The sequence below is a fragment of the Dipodomys spectabilis genome, unplaced genomic scaffold (genome assembly GCF_019054845.1).
Source record: "Dipodomys spectabilis isolate Male_0828 unplaced genomic scaffold, ASM1905484v1 ptg000115l, whole genome shotgun sequence".
Lineage (NCBI taxonomy): Eukaryota > Metazoa > Chordata > Mammalia > Rodentia > Heteromyidae > Dipodomys > Dipodomys spectabilis.
Window position 1 is genome coordinate 16,892,298 of NW_024870792.1, and position 12,781 is coordinate 16,905,078.

The 12,781-nt window shown below is 39.1% G+C and overlaps 1 protein-coding gene across 2 annotated transcripts in view; it reads left to right on the forward strand.

The window, feature by feature from the left end:
• Positions 1–11,842, forward strand: part of Nfe2l2 (nuclear factor, erythroid 2 like 2) — a 34,910-nt gene extending 23,068 nt beyond the window's left edge. For both annotated transcript variants that reach the window (XM_042688256.1, XM_042688257.1), the window contains exons 2-5: positions 7,097–7,363; positions 8,442–8,531; positions 9,332–9,523; positions 10,139–11,842. In XM_042688256.1, the coding sequence (XP_042544190.1) occupies positions 7,097–7,363; positions 8,442–8,531; positions 9,332–9,523; positions 10,139–11,371 (1,782 nt within the window). In that variant the 3' untranslated portion in view covers positions 11,372–11,842. The remainder of the gene's footprint in view (positions 1–7,096; positions 7,364–8,441; positions 8,532–9,331; positions 9,524–10,138) is intronic.
• The last annotated feature ends 939 nt before the right edge of the window (positions 11,843–12,781 follow it).

Here is a 12,781-nt window from a genome sequence, read left to right on the forward strand (position 1 = left end):
GAAAGTATATTAAACTTCACATCTCATAACTCTGAAGCTACCAGGAGTTTGCTTTATCTGGAATTAAGGGTAACTGGCAAGAGAGATAACTCATACACTAACTGAATCAAACAATAAAATAGTCTTTTTGCTGTGATTCCATAAAATCAACAGTTTTAGGCATTGTTCAGAGGTTAGTAAATATATGAAAGTGTCAAGAGATTATTTTGCTGTTTAATAAATTCTTCAAAGTTCACTGATGCCTTCTGTTGCTTCTGTAGCTTCCTATAGCTTAATTTGGTCATACTGACAGTAAAAACATTAATTCCTTTTCTCTGTCTGGTTTTGTTTAAAATATTTGATATTGCCTATGGAAAACTACACTAAAGCAGATTAGATTTTAATTAGGTAAATACAGTCACCTGGGCACAATAAAAAAGGATGAAGGACAAATATAGGTATAATTTAGATTATAAATTGTAGTAACTAATACATGGATCATAGATTTTAGGAGAGTAAGTGTTGTTTTGCAGATGGAACATGCTTTAAAGTAGGATTTTTTAAAACAGGAATTTTATTTTATTTTTTTGGTTGGTTGTGGGGCTTGAACTCTGGGCCTGAGCGCTGTCCCTCAGCTCTACAGCTCACGGCCAGTGCTTTACCACTTGAGCTACCACTCCACTTCCGGTTTTCTGGTGGTTTATTGGAGATAAGAGTTTCACGGACTTTCCTGCCTGGGCTGGCTTTGAACTGAGATCCTCAGATCTCAGCCTCCTGAGTAGCTAGGATTACAGGCATGAGCCACTGGTGCCCAGCCAGGAATGTATTATTTTAAGGAGTAACTTAACTGACTTAATTAACTTAATAATGTCAAGTTAGAAGCAAGGATCAATTTTTATTTTCTGTTTACTAATACAGTTTACTAATTTTTAGCAATTTCATAAAATTTATTTCCAGAAAGAAACATGCTACCATTCAATTCTTAAAAGGAAAGGGTTGAGGAGTACAAGCCTTACTTATATATGTGTATATGTGTAAAAGGTAACTTTTTTATTTCACATACTATTTCAAAGTCTTAGTTTACTGAATAGCTTTATTTAGAGTACAGACAGTGTTGTTCAAAGTACTAAAATTGGCTTGCAAAAATATTTAACATATTGCTGGGTACCTGTGGCTGAGATCTGAGGACTGCAGTTTTAAGCCAGCTTGGGGAGACAAATCCAAGAGATTCTTAAATGTCCAGCTAACCAGCACAAAATCTGGAAGTAGAAGTGTGGTTCAAGTGGTAGATCACCAGCCTTGATAATAATATATTTAATAAAAAAAAAAAAAAAGTAAGGGAGAGCATGAGGCCCTAAATTTAAGCCCCAGAAGTAGCAGGGCACATGCACACGTGAGCACACATACACATACAAAATCAATATGGATTCTGTGTTCAAGATCTCATCTTTGCTTATTATAATACTTTGTTTCAAAGTAGTATGAGTTAATTTCATTTTTCCCATAAAATAAGCAAGGTGGCAAATGTATACTTTTTTTGTATGCCAGTCCTGAGGCTTAATCTCAGGGCCTGGACATTATCCCTGATTGTTGTTGCTCAGGTTAGTACTCAACTACTTGAGCCACAGTTCCACTTTTGGCTTTTTGGTGGTGAATTGGAGCTGAGTCTCATGGACTTTCCTGCTACGGCTGGTTTTGCCCTGCTGTCCTCACATCTTATCCTCCTGAGTAGCTGGGATTAGAGGTACAAACCACTGGCTCCCAACATTTTTCTGTTAGACCAAATGGTTATTTCACATTGTCCAACATTTCTGTTCCTTATTAGTGCCTTATTTTGTATAAGCCAAGTTTGAAACATAATCTAGAACACACTTAAAATTCACTAAAGGACAGATAAAAAAAATTCAGACATTAAGTGGTAGCCAGCATTATGCCACTAGAAGGACCACACCAGCTCTTGGGTTTCCCTTGGGAAACTTTCACCAGTTATAAGGAAATACCTGTTGAAATGCTGTGCAAACAAACCTGTTTTCCTCTCCCTCTTCACACTTTGCTTATCTGACATTTTGTCTGATAGGGACTCACTGAGGGTCAGACAGCTGCACTTCTTCAAAGCCTTGGATTTCTATGTAGAAGAGCAGTTTTAGTTCTTCCTTTGGCACTTCCCTTCCCTGATGTCTGATGTCATGTTCTTGTTTGTTATGGGCTACACCCCAACTATTATTTCCTCTTAGATAATGTTCAGGCTTAGCAGAGATGGGTCAGAGATGGGTTGTTTGTGGTGTAAGTCATGCGCCCAGTCACAGGGTTTCTAACAGGAAATGTATGTCTGTGTGGTCAGCACAGCGCAGCACTGAGCCTGTTGGCCCACCCAGCAAGGCCTTTAGGTTAACAAACATCTGCTGTTCTTTTTCAGTGCAACACTTGAAAATGTTTCACATATTAAATCTCTGCAGGCATTTCCAATCTGAAAACTGTATGACAATCTGAGTGATACATTGTTAGCCATAATAAAACCCCATTGTTTCTGCATTCCAAATTTGGTGAGATTGTCTGATTTTAAAAATCCAAAGTAGTTGCTTAAAATTCAGCTTTAAAAAAAAAAAGCAGTTTTAGAGACCTCTCAACATAAACCTGCAAATACAGAGGGTAAAGCATCTCAAAATACTATGAACCCCTGTAGGGGCCATTATGATCTCACTAGATGCTCTGATGCCTGATGTAAGGACAATTAGATGTTACTTGAAAGAAACTCTTGGTGCCCCTATCCTGGTAGAGACAAGACCTAGGCTGTAGACACTGTGTAACTGAATCTAGCATTGTTTCAGATCACGTGTTGAGAAACAGGATGGTCTAAAGCTGATCTAAATGATGTTTCTTGCTTCATGTTTCTTGTCTGTTGATAAAGATCCATCAAGAGGTTCTTTTCTCATCATGTTATAGAAAATTAAAAACAAAAGAACACTGAATTTGTTTGGAGTGTACTTTGAAGGACAGTCATGGTAAGAACCGAGTGGAGATCGAATGGGATGCAGAATAGTATGTTGAGGTATACTGCTCTTAACATCTGGTCATAATAGTAACAAACAGCAGAACCACTACTGTCATTCACAAAAATTATGTCCTCTGCTTTGCTTCTGAAGGTGCTTCAATCCTTTTATTATTTTAATGTTTAAACTTACATGTGCATGTCTAGTTGTCATTTTCAGATTTGTTCTTTGAAAGACCAAACAGCTTCATTGCTTCAGTGATATTATTTATTTGGGAAAAGTGATTTTTTTCTAACTAATCACAATGTTATTTTAGGCCCCACTTGTAAAGACCATAGGTTATTATCCACTGGCCTAGAGTTTGTTCTCACCTAAAGCAAGTACCCATCATTGTCAACGTGCTGAACAACATTTGCATATTTTACATTTATAGGCTCTTTTCTTTTGTGTGTCAGTACTGAGGCTTAAACTTGGGGTCTAGGTGCTTTCCCTTTTTTTTTGCTCAAGGCTAGCAGCAAGCACTCTACCAACTGAGCTACCACTCCATTTCTGGTTGGTTGTTTTGTGCTGGTCATGAGTCTTGAACTCAGGGCCTGGGCACTGTCCCTGAGCTTTTGTGCTCAAGGCTAGTGCTCTGCTACTTGAGACACAGCTCCACTTCTGACATTTTGGTGGTTATTTGGAGATAAGTTTCACAAACTTTCCTGCCTAGGTTGTGTGAAGTAGTCCTCAAGTACAGATGAAGTATTTGGGTTTGTTATATTGATCCATGAAGAGTCCAACAAGAGGTGTAGGAACAGGTTCTACCTGTTTTGTAGAGAGAAACTAGAGTTTAATTAAGATCACAGGATCATGACTTCCTTAGATTCCTTAATTTAGCATTTAGATGTGAATATATTGAATATCTCTCAGTCAGATAGCTTCAGTTTGAGGGGGAAAAGTCTAGATAGGATACTATGCTGTATCTAGAGTCATTGCGAAATGATGAAATTGGAATTTTAAAGTGGCTTTCTGGATACTCTGGACCCTCTTTACATGGATAAACATGTCTATTAAATGGAAACACAAATATATATTTATATATATATATATATATATATATATACATATATATACATATATATATATATGTCGGTTGTGGGGTTTGAACTCTGGGCTTGGGCTCTGTCCCTCAGCTCTTCAGCTCAAGGCAAGGGCTCCACCACTTGAGCCACAGAGGCACTTCCGGTTTTCTAGTGGTTTATTGGAGGTAAGAGTCACACGGACTTTTGTACCCAGGCTGGCTTTGAACCGTGATCCTCAGCTCTCAGCCTCCTGAGTAGCTAGGATTACAGGCGTGAGCCACCAGTGCCTGGCACAAATCAGTTTTAAAATGGAGTTATGCTTAAGTTGGACTCACTGCGAATTTAGCTATTTGTAAATGACAGACTGTCCTATGTTGCATGTTTTGTTGCTCTTGTCTGGGAAGCTGACAAGTGCTTAAAACAACCTTCAGTACACTGACGACATCAAGATTGCAAGGCAAAGTGTATGTGTGTTTAGATCTATATACAGATATACATACATATATATGTACACACACAACCATTACAGTGTATTTCTTTTTTATGGGGGGGGGGGGGGTCCAGTCGTGGGGCCTGAACTCTGGGCCTGGGCACTGTCCCTCAGCTCTTCAGCTCAAGGCTAGCACTCCCTTCAGTGGATTTTTATCTGCCCAGTTTAGGAGCCACTGGTCAATTAGTTAAAAAAAAAATCACACTCCTGGGCTGGGAAGGTGGCTCAGTGGTAGAGCGCTTGCCTTGCATGCCTGAGGCCCTGGGTTCTATTCCTCAGCACCACATAAGCAAAAAGAAAAAAGCCGGAAGTGGCACTGTGGCTCAGGTGGTAGAGCGCTAGCCTTGAGCTGAAGAGCTGAGGGACAGTGCCCAGGCCCAAAGTTCAGGCCCCACAACCGGACCACCCCCCAAAAAAAAATCACACTCCTGAGTAAGACTGCCAGGATTTACACTTTTACTTAACCACTTTTGGTGAGTAACTTTCAGACTAAACTTCAGTATTCTTTATCTGTAAAATGTAATCGTTTATGTAATAGTTTGTTTGTATTTTGAACAGTGCCTTGCATATAAGGAAACTCTTAACAAGTTTATTGTCCAAGACTAGGGTGACTCCTATGAATTCAGTTCCATACCACTTAGGATTCAAACTACTAGCTAGAGGCCAGCTAGTGCTAGTTCCAGAAGCAGCTTGTGCTTTGTTTGTTGGGTAAAAATAGTCAGACTGAAGAACAGTGGTTACTTTTGTCCGTGGAAAGCTAGAGGAGCAGGAGCTCTAGATCTCTACCATGCAGTCAGTCTTGTGCTGTGCCAACCCTAGTAAGAACTGAAGCATTGGCTGTTTCTTGTTTGTTTTTTGGTCAGTCATAGGTCTAGAGCTCAGTGCCTGGGCACTGTCCCTGAGCTTTTTGCTCAAGGCTAGCACTCTACCACTTTGAACCACAGCTCCACTTCCAGTATTTGGGTGGTTATTTGGAGATGAGTCACTTCATGGCCAGGCTGGCTTCAAACCATGATCATCAGATCTCAGCCTTCTGAGTAGCTAGGATTGCGGTGTGAGCAACTGGCACCTGGCTAGCACTAGGATTTTTACATACCATAACCACCAGCCATCAGACAACTCCTATTTTCCCATGTCTTGATTTTTCCAACCTCAGTTTCACTTTATTTTCAATATGAATGATTACATATAAACTGATGTAAATTTTCTACTTGTTTATAATTTTCAGAAAATTGGCAACAAATCAAAAGCTGCTTTGGCATGTTTTTGGTTGAGAGTGTACCATATACATTCTTTCTTATATGGTGTCTTACTAAGACAAAATGACCATTTCCTATTTGTAAGAATATTTGTATATTTAAATTTTTTGTACCATCAGTCTTTCCTTAGAGAAATGTTCAGTTTTTGGCTAGAGGTGTCACCCCTAGTGATATACAATTTACTTATAGCATGCCAAGGACCCTAGGATGGGTCCCCAGACCATCCTTACCCCAAAAAAGGTATTTATAAATTCAACTCAGGCAGCTTTTCTCTTTACCAACTTGTTCATGTCTTGGGAAGTAAAGCTCAAGTCATCAGGAAATTATTTAATAGGTAAATCACAGAGACAAGAGTAACAGGAAATGAAGATAACCCAGTATAAGGGGAAAAATAAAAATTATTTTATAACTGTCAGTTTAACTTGGAGATGTCCCTCTACCAACTACACATGCTGAGGAAGGTAAAGAAAACTCCATGATGGGCTGGAAAGGTGGCTCAGTGGTAGACTGCTTGCCTTGCATGCATGAGGCCCTGGGTTCGATTCCTCAGCACCACATAAGCAGGAAAAAAAAAGCCGGAAGTGGCGCTGTGGCTCAAGTGGTAGAGTGCTAGCCTTGAGCTGAAGAGCTGAGGGACAGTGCCCAGGCTCAGAGTTCAGGCCCCACAACCAGACCCCTCCCCCCCAAAAAAGAAAACTCCATGAGTTTTCAGTGATGTTCTTGAAATCCTCTTTCTCATAATATGTCATACTGCAATTTGTATGCTCTTAAGACTCAAGTGTGAGTTGTTTTGTGTGTGTGCATACCTGCCATTTATGAGGCTCAATTTCAGGGCCTCGGTACTATCTGTGAGCTTTTTTGCTCAAGGCTAGTACTCTGCCACTTGAGCCACACCTCTACTTCTAGCCTTTTGGTAGTTGAGATAGAGTTTCACAATCTTTCCTACCTGAGCTGACTTCGAACTGCAATCCTCAGATCTCAGCCTCCTTAGTAGCTAGGATTACAGATATGAGCCACCAATGCCTGGCTTGAGATTTAATTCAAGGACATGTGGAACATTTCTTTCTAACTTTTCTCACCTCTACCAACCTAATCATTTTATTAGTGATAGATACATTAGAATGGATGGGTATGTGGTGGTAAAAAGATTGAAGGAATTAACTGGCTATTTCAGAACACTGAATTTGTGTTCTCATTCTCATTTTGCTTGTAGTTGCCCACTGTGAACAATGGAATACTGTGAATTGACCTATGTGAATTGACCTATGTGGACCATCTTAACCATGATCTCTCCTGTTTTTGTTTTAAACATAGGACATGGATTTGATTGACATACTTTGGAGGCAAGATATAGATCTTGGGGTAAGTAGAGAAGTGTTTGACTTCAGTCAGCGACAGAAGGAGTATGAGCTGGAAAAACAGAAAAAACTTGAAAAGGAAAGACAAGAACAACTCCAAAAGGAACAAGAGAAAGCCTTTTTTGCTCAGTTACAACTAGATGAAGAAACAGGTGAATTCCTCCCAGTTCAGTCTACCCAGCACATCCAGTCAGAAACCAGTGGATCTGCCAACTACTCCCAGGTATGACATACTCAATTCTTGGGAAGTATATAGCAGGGTTTAAGGAAATGTAAACAGAATAGAATATCTGGATTTGAGTTTCAACTCTGCCTTTTACTATGTCTTTGTGACCCTGTCAATTTATTAAGTTCCCATTCTCAGCCTCCTGATTAGTTCAATACCTGAGCTACTTAATTACTTTATAGATTAGAGAGCCACAAATCACATGAAAGAACCTTGTAAATTACATTATTGGCAACAAAAATGCAGACAGTAATGAAACTAGTATGTAGGCTTGTGGTAATATGTGATATTATGGCAGGAATTGTCTTAATGTAACTGAGCAAATAAAGCTCAAATTAAACTCAGGAAGCTGAGATCTGAGGGTCGTGGCTCAAAGCCAACCGGGGCAGAAAGTCCAGGAAACTCATCTCCCATTAACCACCAGAAAACTGGAAGTGGCGCTGTAGCTCAAGTGGTAGAGCGCTCACCTTGAGCTGAAGAGTGCAGGGACAGCTCCCAAGCCCCACCACCACCAACAACAACAACAAAAAATGGAAGACTGAACAGCATGATGGTTTTGTCAGAGCCCTGGCCCAAAGCCCAACTGCCCCGTTTCATTATTCTGCAACCTTGGATATAGTTTCACTCCTATGTTTAAGCATACTCTCTGTTCTAAGAGAGTGATGATGATAGAGTACTTATCCTTAAGCACAAAAGCTTAGGGACAGTGCCTAGACTGAGTTCAAGCTACAACACTCAGGCCCAGAGTCACCAAGCCCCACAACTGACCAAAAAAAAAGCTCAAATTAATTTCCCAGATTGTTTCATTCAAAAGAATTGTGGTAAAGCGCTTGCCTAATGTGCATGAGGCCCTAGGTTTGACTACCAGCAATGTATTAATTAGGTTTTAAAAAGGAGAAGCTAAGATTTATGTAGTCTGGTTTAAGTTTGTGCACCAAACTGATTGCTGAAATAATTACTAGATTGTAAACATTTATGGAACTTAATCATGAACCTTACACAAATCACAAATCTTTAGCATGACAATTAAAATTTTAACTTTTTTGTTCCTTTTTGTCTTTCCCTTTTAATCTAGGTTGCCCACATTCCCAAACCAGATGCTTTGTACTTCGATGACTGCATGCAGCTTATGGCAGAGACATTCCCATTTGTAGATGATGATGAGGTATAAAATGTGATTAATAGTAAAATTCTGTAACTACATTGAACATATCCTAGTTTAATCCCTTTAATGTGACTCCAATAGGAGGAAAACTTCTACCAAGGAAATATTTTGTCAAGGAAGCAGTAGTATATCTGCCTCTAAAAACACCCTTAAACAATACAAAACCACAAACCTTTGTTACTGCATAACCACAAACATGAATAGGCATAACCATGGAAATAACTCATTTATTATAGGTATAAAGATTTTTTTGCTAAGAACCATTAAAGCTAAGTAACAAGTGAAGACTTGAGTTAGTGCATGTGCGTGCGTGTGCGTGTGCGTGTGTGTGTGTGTGTTGGTCCTGCAGCTTGAACTGCGTCTAGGTACTATCCCTAAGCTTTTGTGCTCAAGGATAAATATCATTTCAAGCCACAGCTCTGCCTCCTTTTTTGGTGGTTACTTGGAGATAAGAGTCTCACAGACTTTCTTGCCCAGGCTGGCTTTGAATCTGACCTCAGATCTCAGGATTACAGGTGTGAGCCACCAGCACCCAGATTCAGTCTGTTGTTTGATGAATTATACTAGATACTACAGATACAAACTGGGTTCTAAAACTTGTTCTTACCCATTTTGAAGGTTTTTTTATGCCTCGGATAAAAATAAGCCATTAAATTATAAATTTGAAGTCATTTGGGTAGTGGGAAAATACTGTATAAGAATTGTAAGTCAGTAAAGTATATAACTAGCTGGTTCTGTCTTAAAGTGTTAGGATAGTGTTTTGGAGCTTACTCATATAGTAAATGTCCTGTCAATTTTAGGTTTCTTCAGCTACGTTTCATCAGTCACTCGTTTTGGATATTCCCAGTCACATGGAGAGCCCAGGCTTTGCAGCTTCTAATCAGGCTCAGTCACTTGAAACACCGTTTGAAGTAGCCATGACTGATTTAAACACCATACAGCAGGACTTTGAGCAAGTTTGGGAAGAGCTACTTTCCATTCCAGAACTGCAGGTAACCAAGAATTAATGCAGTACTGAAGAAGCATATTTCGTATATTATATATTTAATACTTTAAGTTGGGAGATCTGTTTATTAGTTATATGCTACCTACTTAACAAGAAGTATTTGAAGGTGCTTTTAAATTAGTCATGAGAGCTGTCCAGGCTCACTTTTTCAAAAAAATCAAGTCATACAAAGGTTACAATTACGTAAGTCAAGTACAATGCTTCTTGGTCACCCCCCCCCCGCCCCCGCATCATTCTTCCCCATTACCCCACCTCCCACCCCTACCCTCAATTTATATAATAATGCACAATGAATATAACTACACGTGCTCACTCTTCTTCCATTTGTGTGACCCGCCGTTTTGTCCTCTCCCCAAACAAATACTCAATTTTAACAGCACTTTTGTTAAATGGGCTGAATATTTAAGAACAGTTCTAAACCTGAAGTGTGCCCTAGGAACACTGAAAATGGTACCTAAAGATTAGGTGTATTCATCAACTCAAAATGGAAATTATCTCTGAATTTTAGAACATCTTGAAGAGAGTAGGGAATTTACCAGATTGGATTAGCTATTAAAGAACATTTAATCTTGAATCATAAATATAAATTTCTTTCCTACAGTGTCTTAATATTGAAAATGAAAAGCTGGTTGTGACTACTAGTGAGGTTCCAAGCCCAGAAGGCAAACCAACAGAAATTGACAACAATTACCATTTGTACTCTTCAATCCCGTCACTGGAAAAGGAAGTAGGAAACTGCAGTCCACATTTTATTAATGATTTTGAGGATTCATTCAGCAGCATCCTCTCTACAGAAGATCCCAGCCAGCTGACAGTGAACTCGATAAACCCAAATGCCACATTAAACACAGATTTGGGTGATGACTGCTATTCTGTTTTTATAGGAGAACCCACTGTCCACAACAGCTTGCCCTCTTCTGTTACTACAAGCCAATCATTCTCTGAATTCCTCAGTGGGTTCATTGATGAGACTGATCTATCATTCTGTAAAGCTTTCAACCAAAAGCATTCTGAAAGCACAACAGAATTCAATGATTCTGACTCGGGCATTTCACTTAACACAAGTTTCAGCATAGCATCCCCGGAACACTCAGTAGAATCTTCCATCTATGGAGACCCACCACCAGGCTTCAGTGATTCTGAAATGGAAGAGCCAGATAGTGCTCCTGGAAGTGTCAAACAAAATAGTACTAAAACACAGCCAGTAGTGCATTCTGAGAATACAGTGGAACCTTCGTCACCAACTCGAGGGCACAGTGCTCCTATGCATGATGTCCAGTGTGAAAACACACCAAAGAAAGAATTGCCTGTAAGTCCTGGTCATCGAAAAGCCCCATTCACAAAAGACAAACATTCAAGCCGTTTAGAGGCTCATCTCACAAGAGATGAGCTTAGAGCAAAGGCTCTTCATATCCCATTCCCTGTAGAAAAAATCATTAATCTGCCTGTTGATGACTTTAATGAAATGATGTCCAAAGAACAATTCAATGAAGCTCAACTTGCCTTAATTCGAGATATACGTAGGAGGGGTAAGAATAAAGTGGCTGCTCAGAATTGCAGAAAAAGAAAACTGGAAAATATAGTAGAACTGGAGCAAGACTTAGGTCATTTAAAAGATGAAAAAGAAAAATTACTCAAAGAAAAAGGAGAAAATGACAAAAGCCTCCACCTACTGAAAAAACAACTCAGCACCTTGTATCTTGAGGTCTTCAGCATGTTACGTGATGAAGATGGAAAACCTTACTCTCCAAGTGAATATTCCCTGCAGCAAACACGAGATGGCAATGTATTCCTTGTTCCCAAAAGTAAGAAGCCAGATGTTAAGAAAAATTAGGTTTGGATTTGACCTTTTCTGAGCTCATGAATTTTGTGGGGTTTTTTGTATTGTTTACACTAAAACCTCCTGTGATGTGAAATACAGAAACATACTTTACAAAGTAATTCTATGCAAAATAGCCGAAACTAGTGTAGAAAATATGAAACTTTAAAAAACATTAAAGTATCAGTATGTTGAATCAGTAGTTTCATTTTAACAGTGAAGTTAATTTCTTAAGACACAGTTTGAGCTAGTTTTTGTGTAAGTGTAAATACTACAGGACTTATTTATACTGTTCTTAATCTCATTTGTTACATTCATAGATTTATATGATAGGACAGGACCTCCAGCTAAAAGCAAATCATTGCAAAACTAACCATAGTTTTTTAAAATAAATATGAAAAATGGCATTTTTATATTAAATTGTTTAATGCAGGCAAAAAAACAACTTAAAGCGCTGGCACTAATAAAGGAGTATTATGATTGTTACTTGTTTGGATTCATTTTTTTATTCACAACAGTATTTTCTATAGGATAATCACCTACTTAACACAATGGAAATTTTATTTTTGAATGGTTTTGAGCCAGGTGCTGGTAGCTGTCACTTATAATACTAGCTACTCATAAAGCTAAGATCTGAGGTTCAAAGCCCACTGGGACAGGAAAGCCCATGAGACTCTTCACCTCCTTTTAACTACCAAAAGAGCTGAAGTAGAGCTGTGGTTCAAGTAGTTGAGATCTGCTCCTGAGCAAAGCAAGCTCAGGGACAGCACCCAGGCACTGAGTTCAAGTCCCAGAACCAGAACACACATCCACAAAAAGAACAGTATGGTACTGTTATGGTGCAAGCATGGTACTAAGGTTACAAAGAAAGTGTATTGATAGCCAAGTACATTTCAACCAAGTAAATGTGTTGGTACCTGTTGACATGAAAACCTTGATTTTTTTTTTTTTTAGATCAACAAATAAATGCCTCCATTATTTGTAGTACCAACAACAAAACTAGTATCTCTGAGCTCCCAGAACTTAAATCTTAATGAAGGGGAGTTAAGCATTATTAGAAAAGAGTGGGAAGACAGATAAAAGGTTAACTGGGTTGTAAATAGGAAGCCATACTGAAATTGCAAACAGAGCAAGTTCAAAGGCCAAGGCCAAATTGAAAAAATGGACATCATTAATGGACCAGAAGAAGTGTGAAGCCAGGGGAAGTATGGAGGGCAGGCACAACACAAAGCCTTGTAAGCCTTTAGAAGGGCATTAGCCTAGAGTCAAGTGAGGAGCTATCACCATGTTAAGCAGGAAATGGCCCTTCTGGTTGATGAGGTTTAGAGTGGGACAGAGAGACCATTTGGGAAGTTAGTTAATAAATTATCACAGTGGCTTGGTTTTGATTCAGGACCATAATAGCAAAGGGTAGAAGGTATTGGA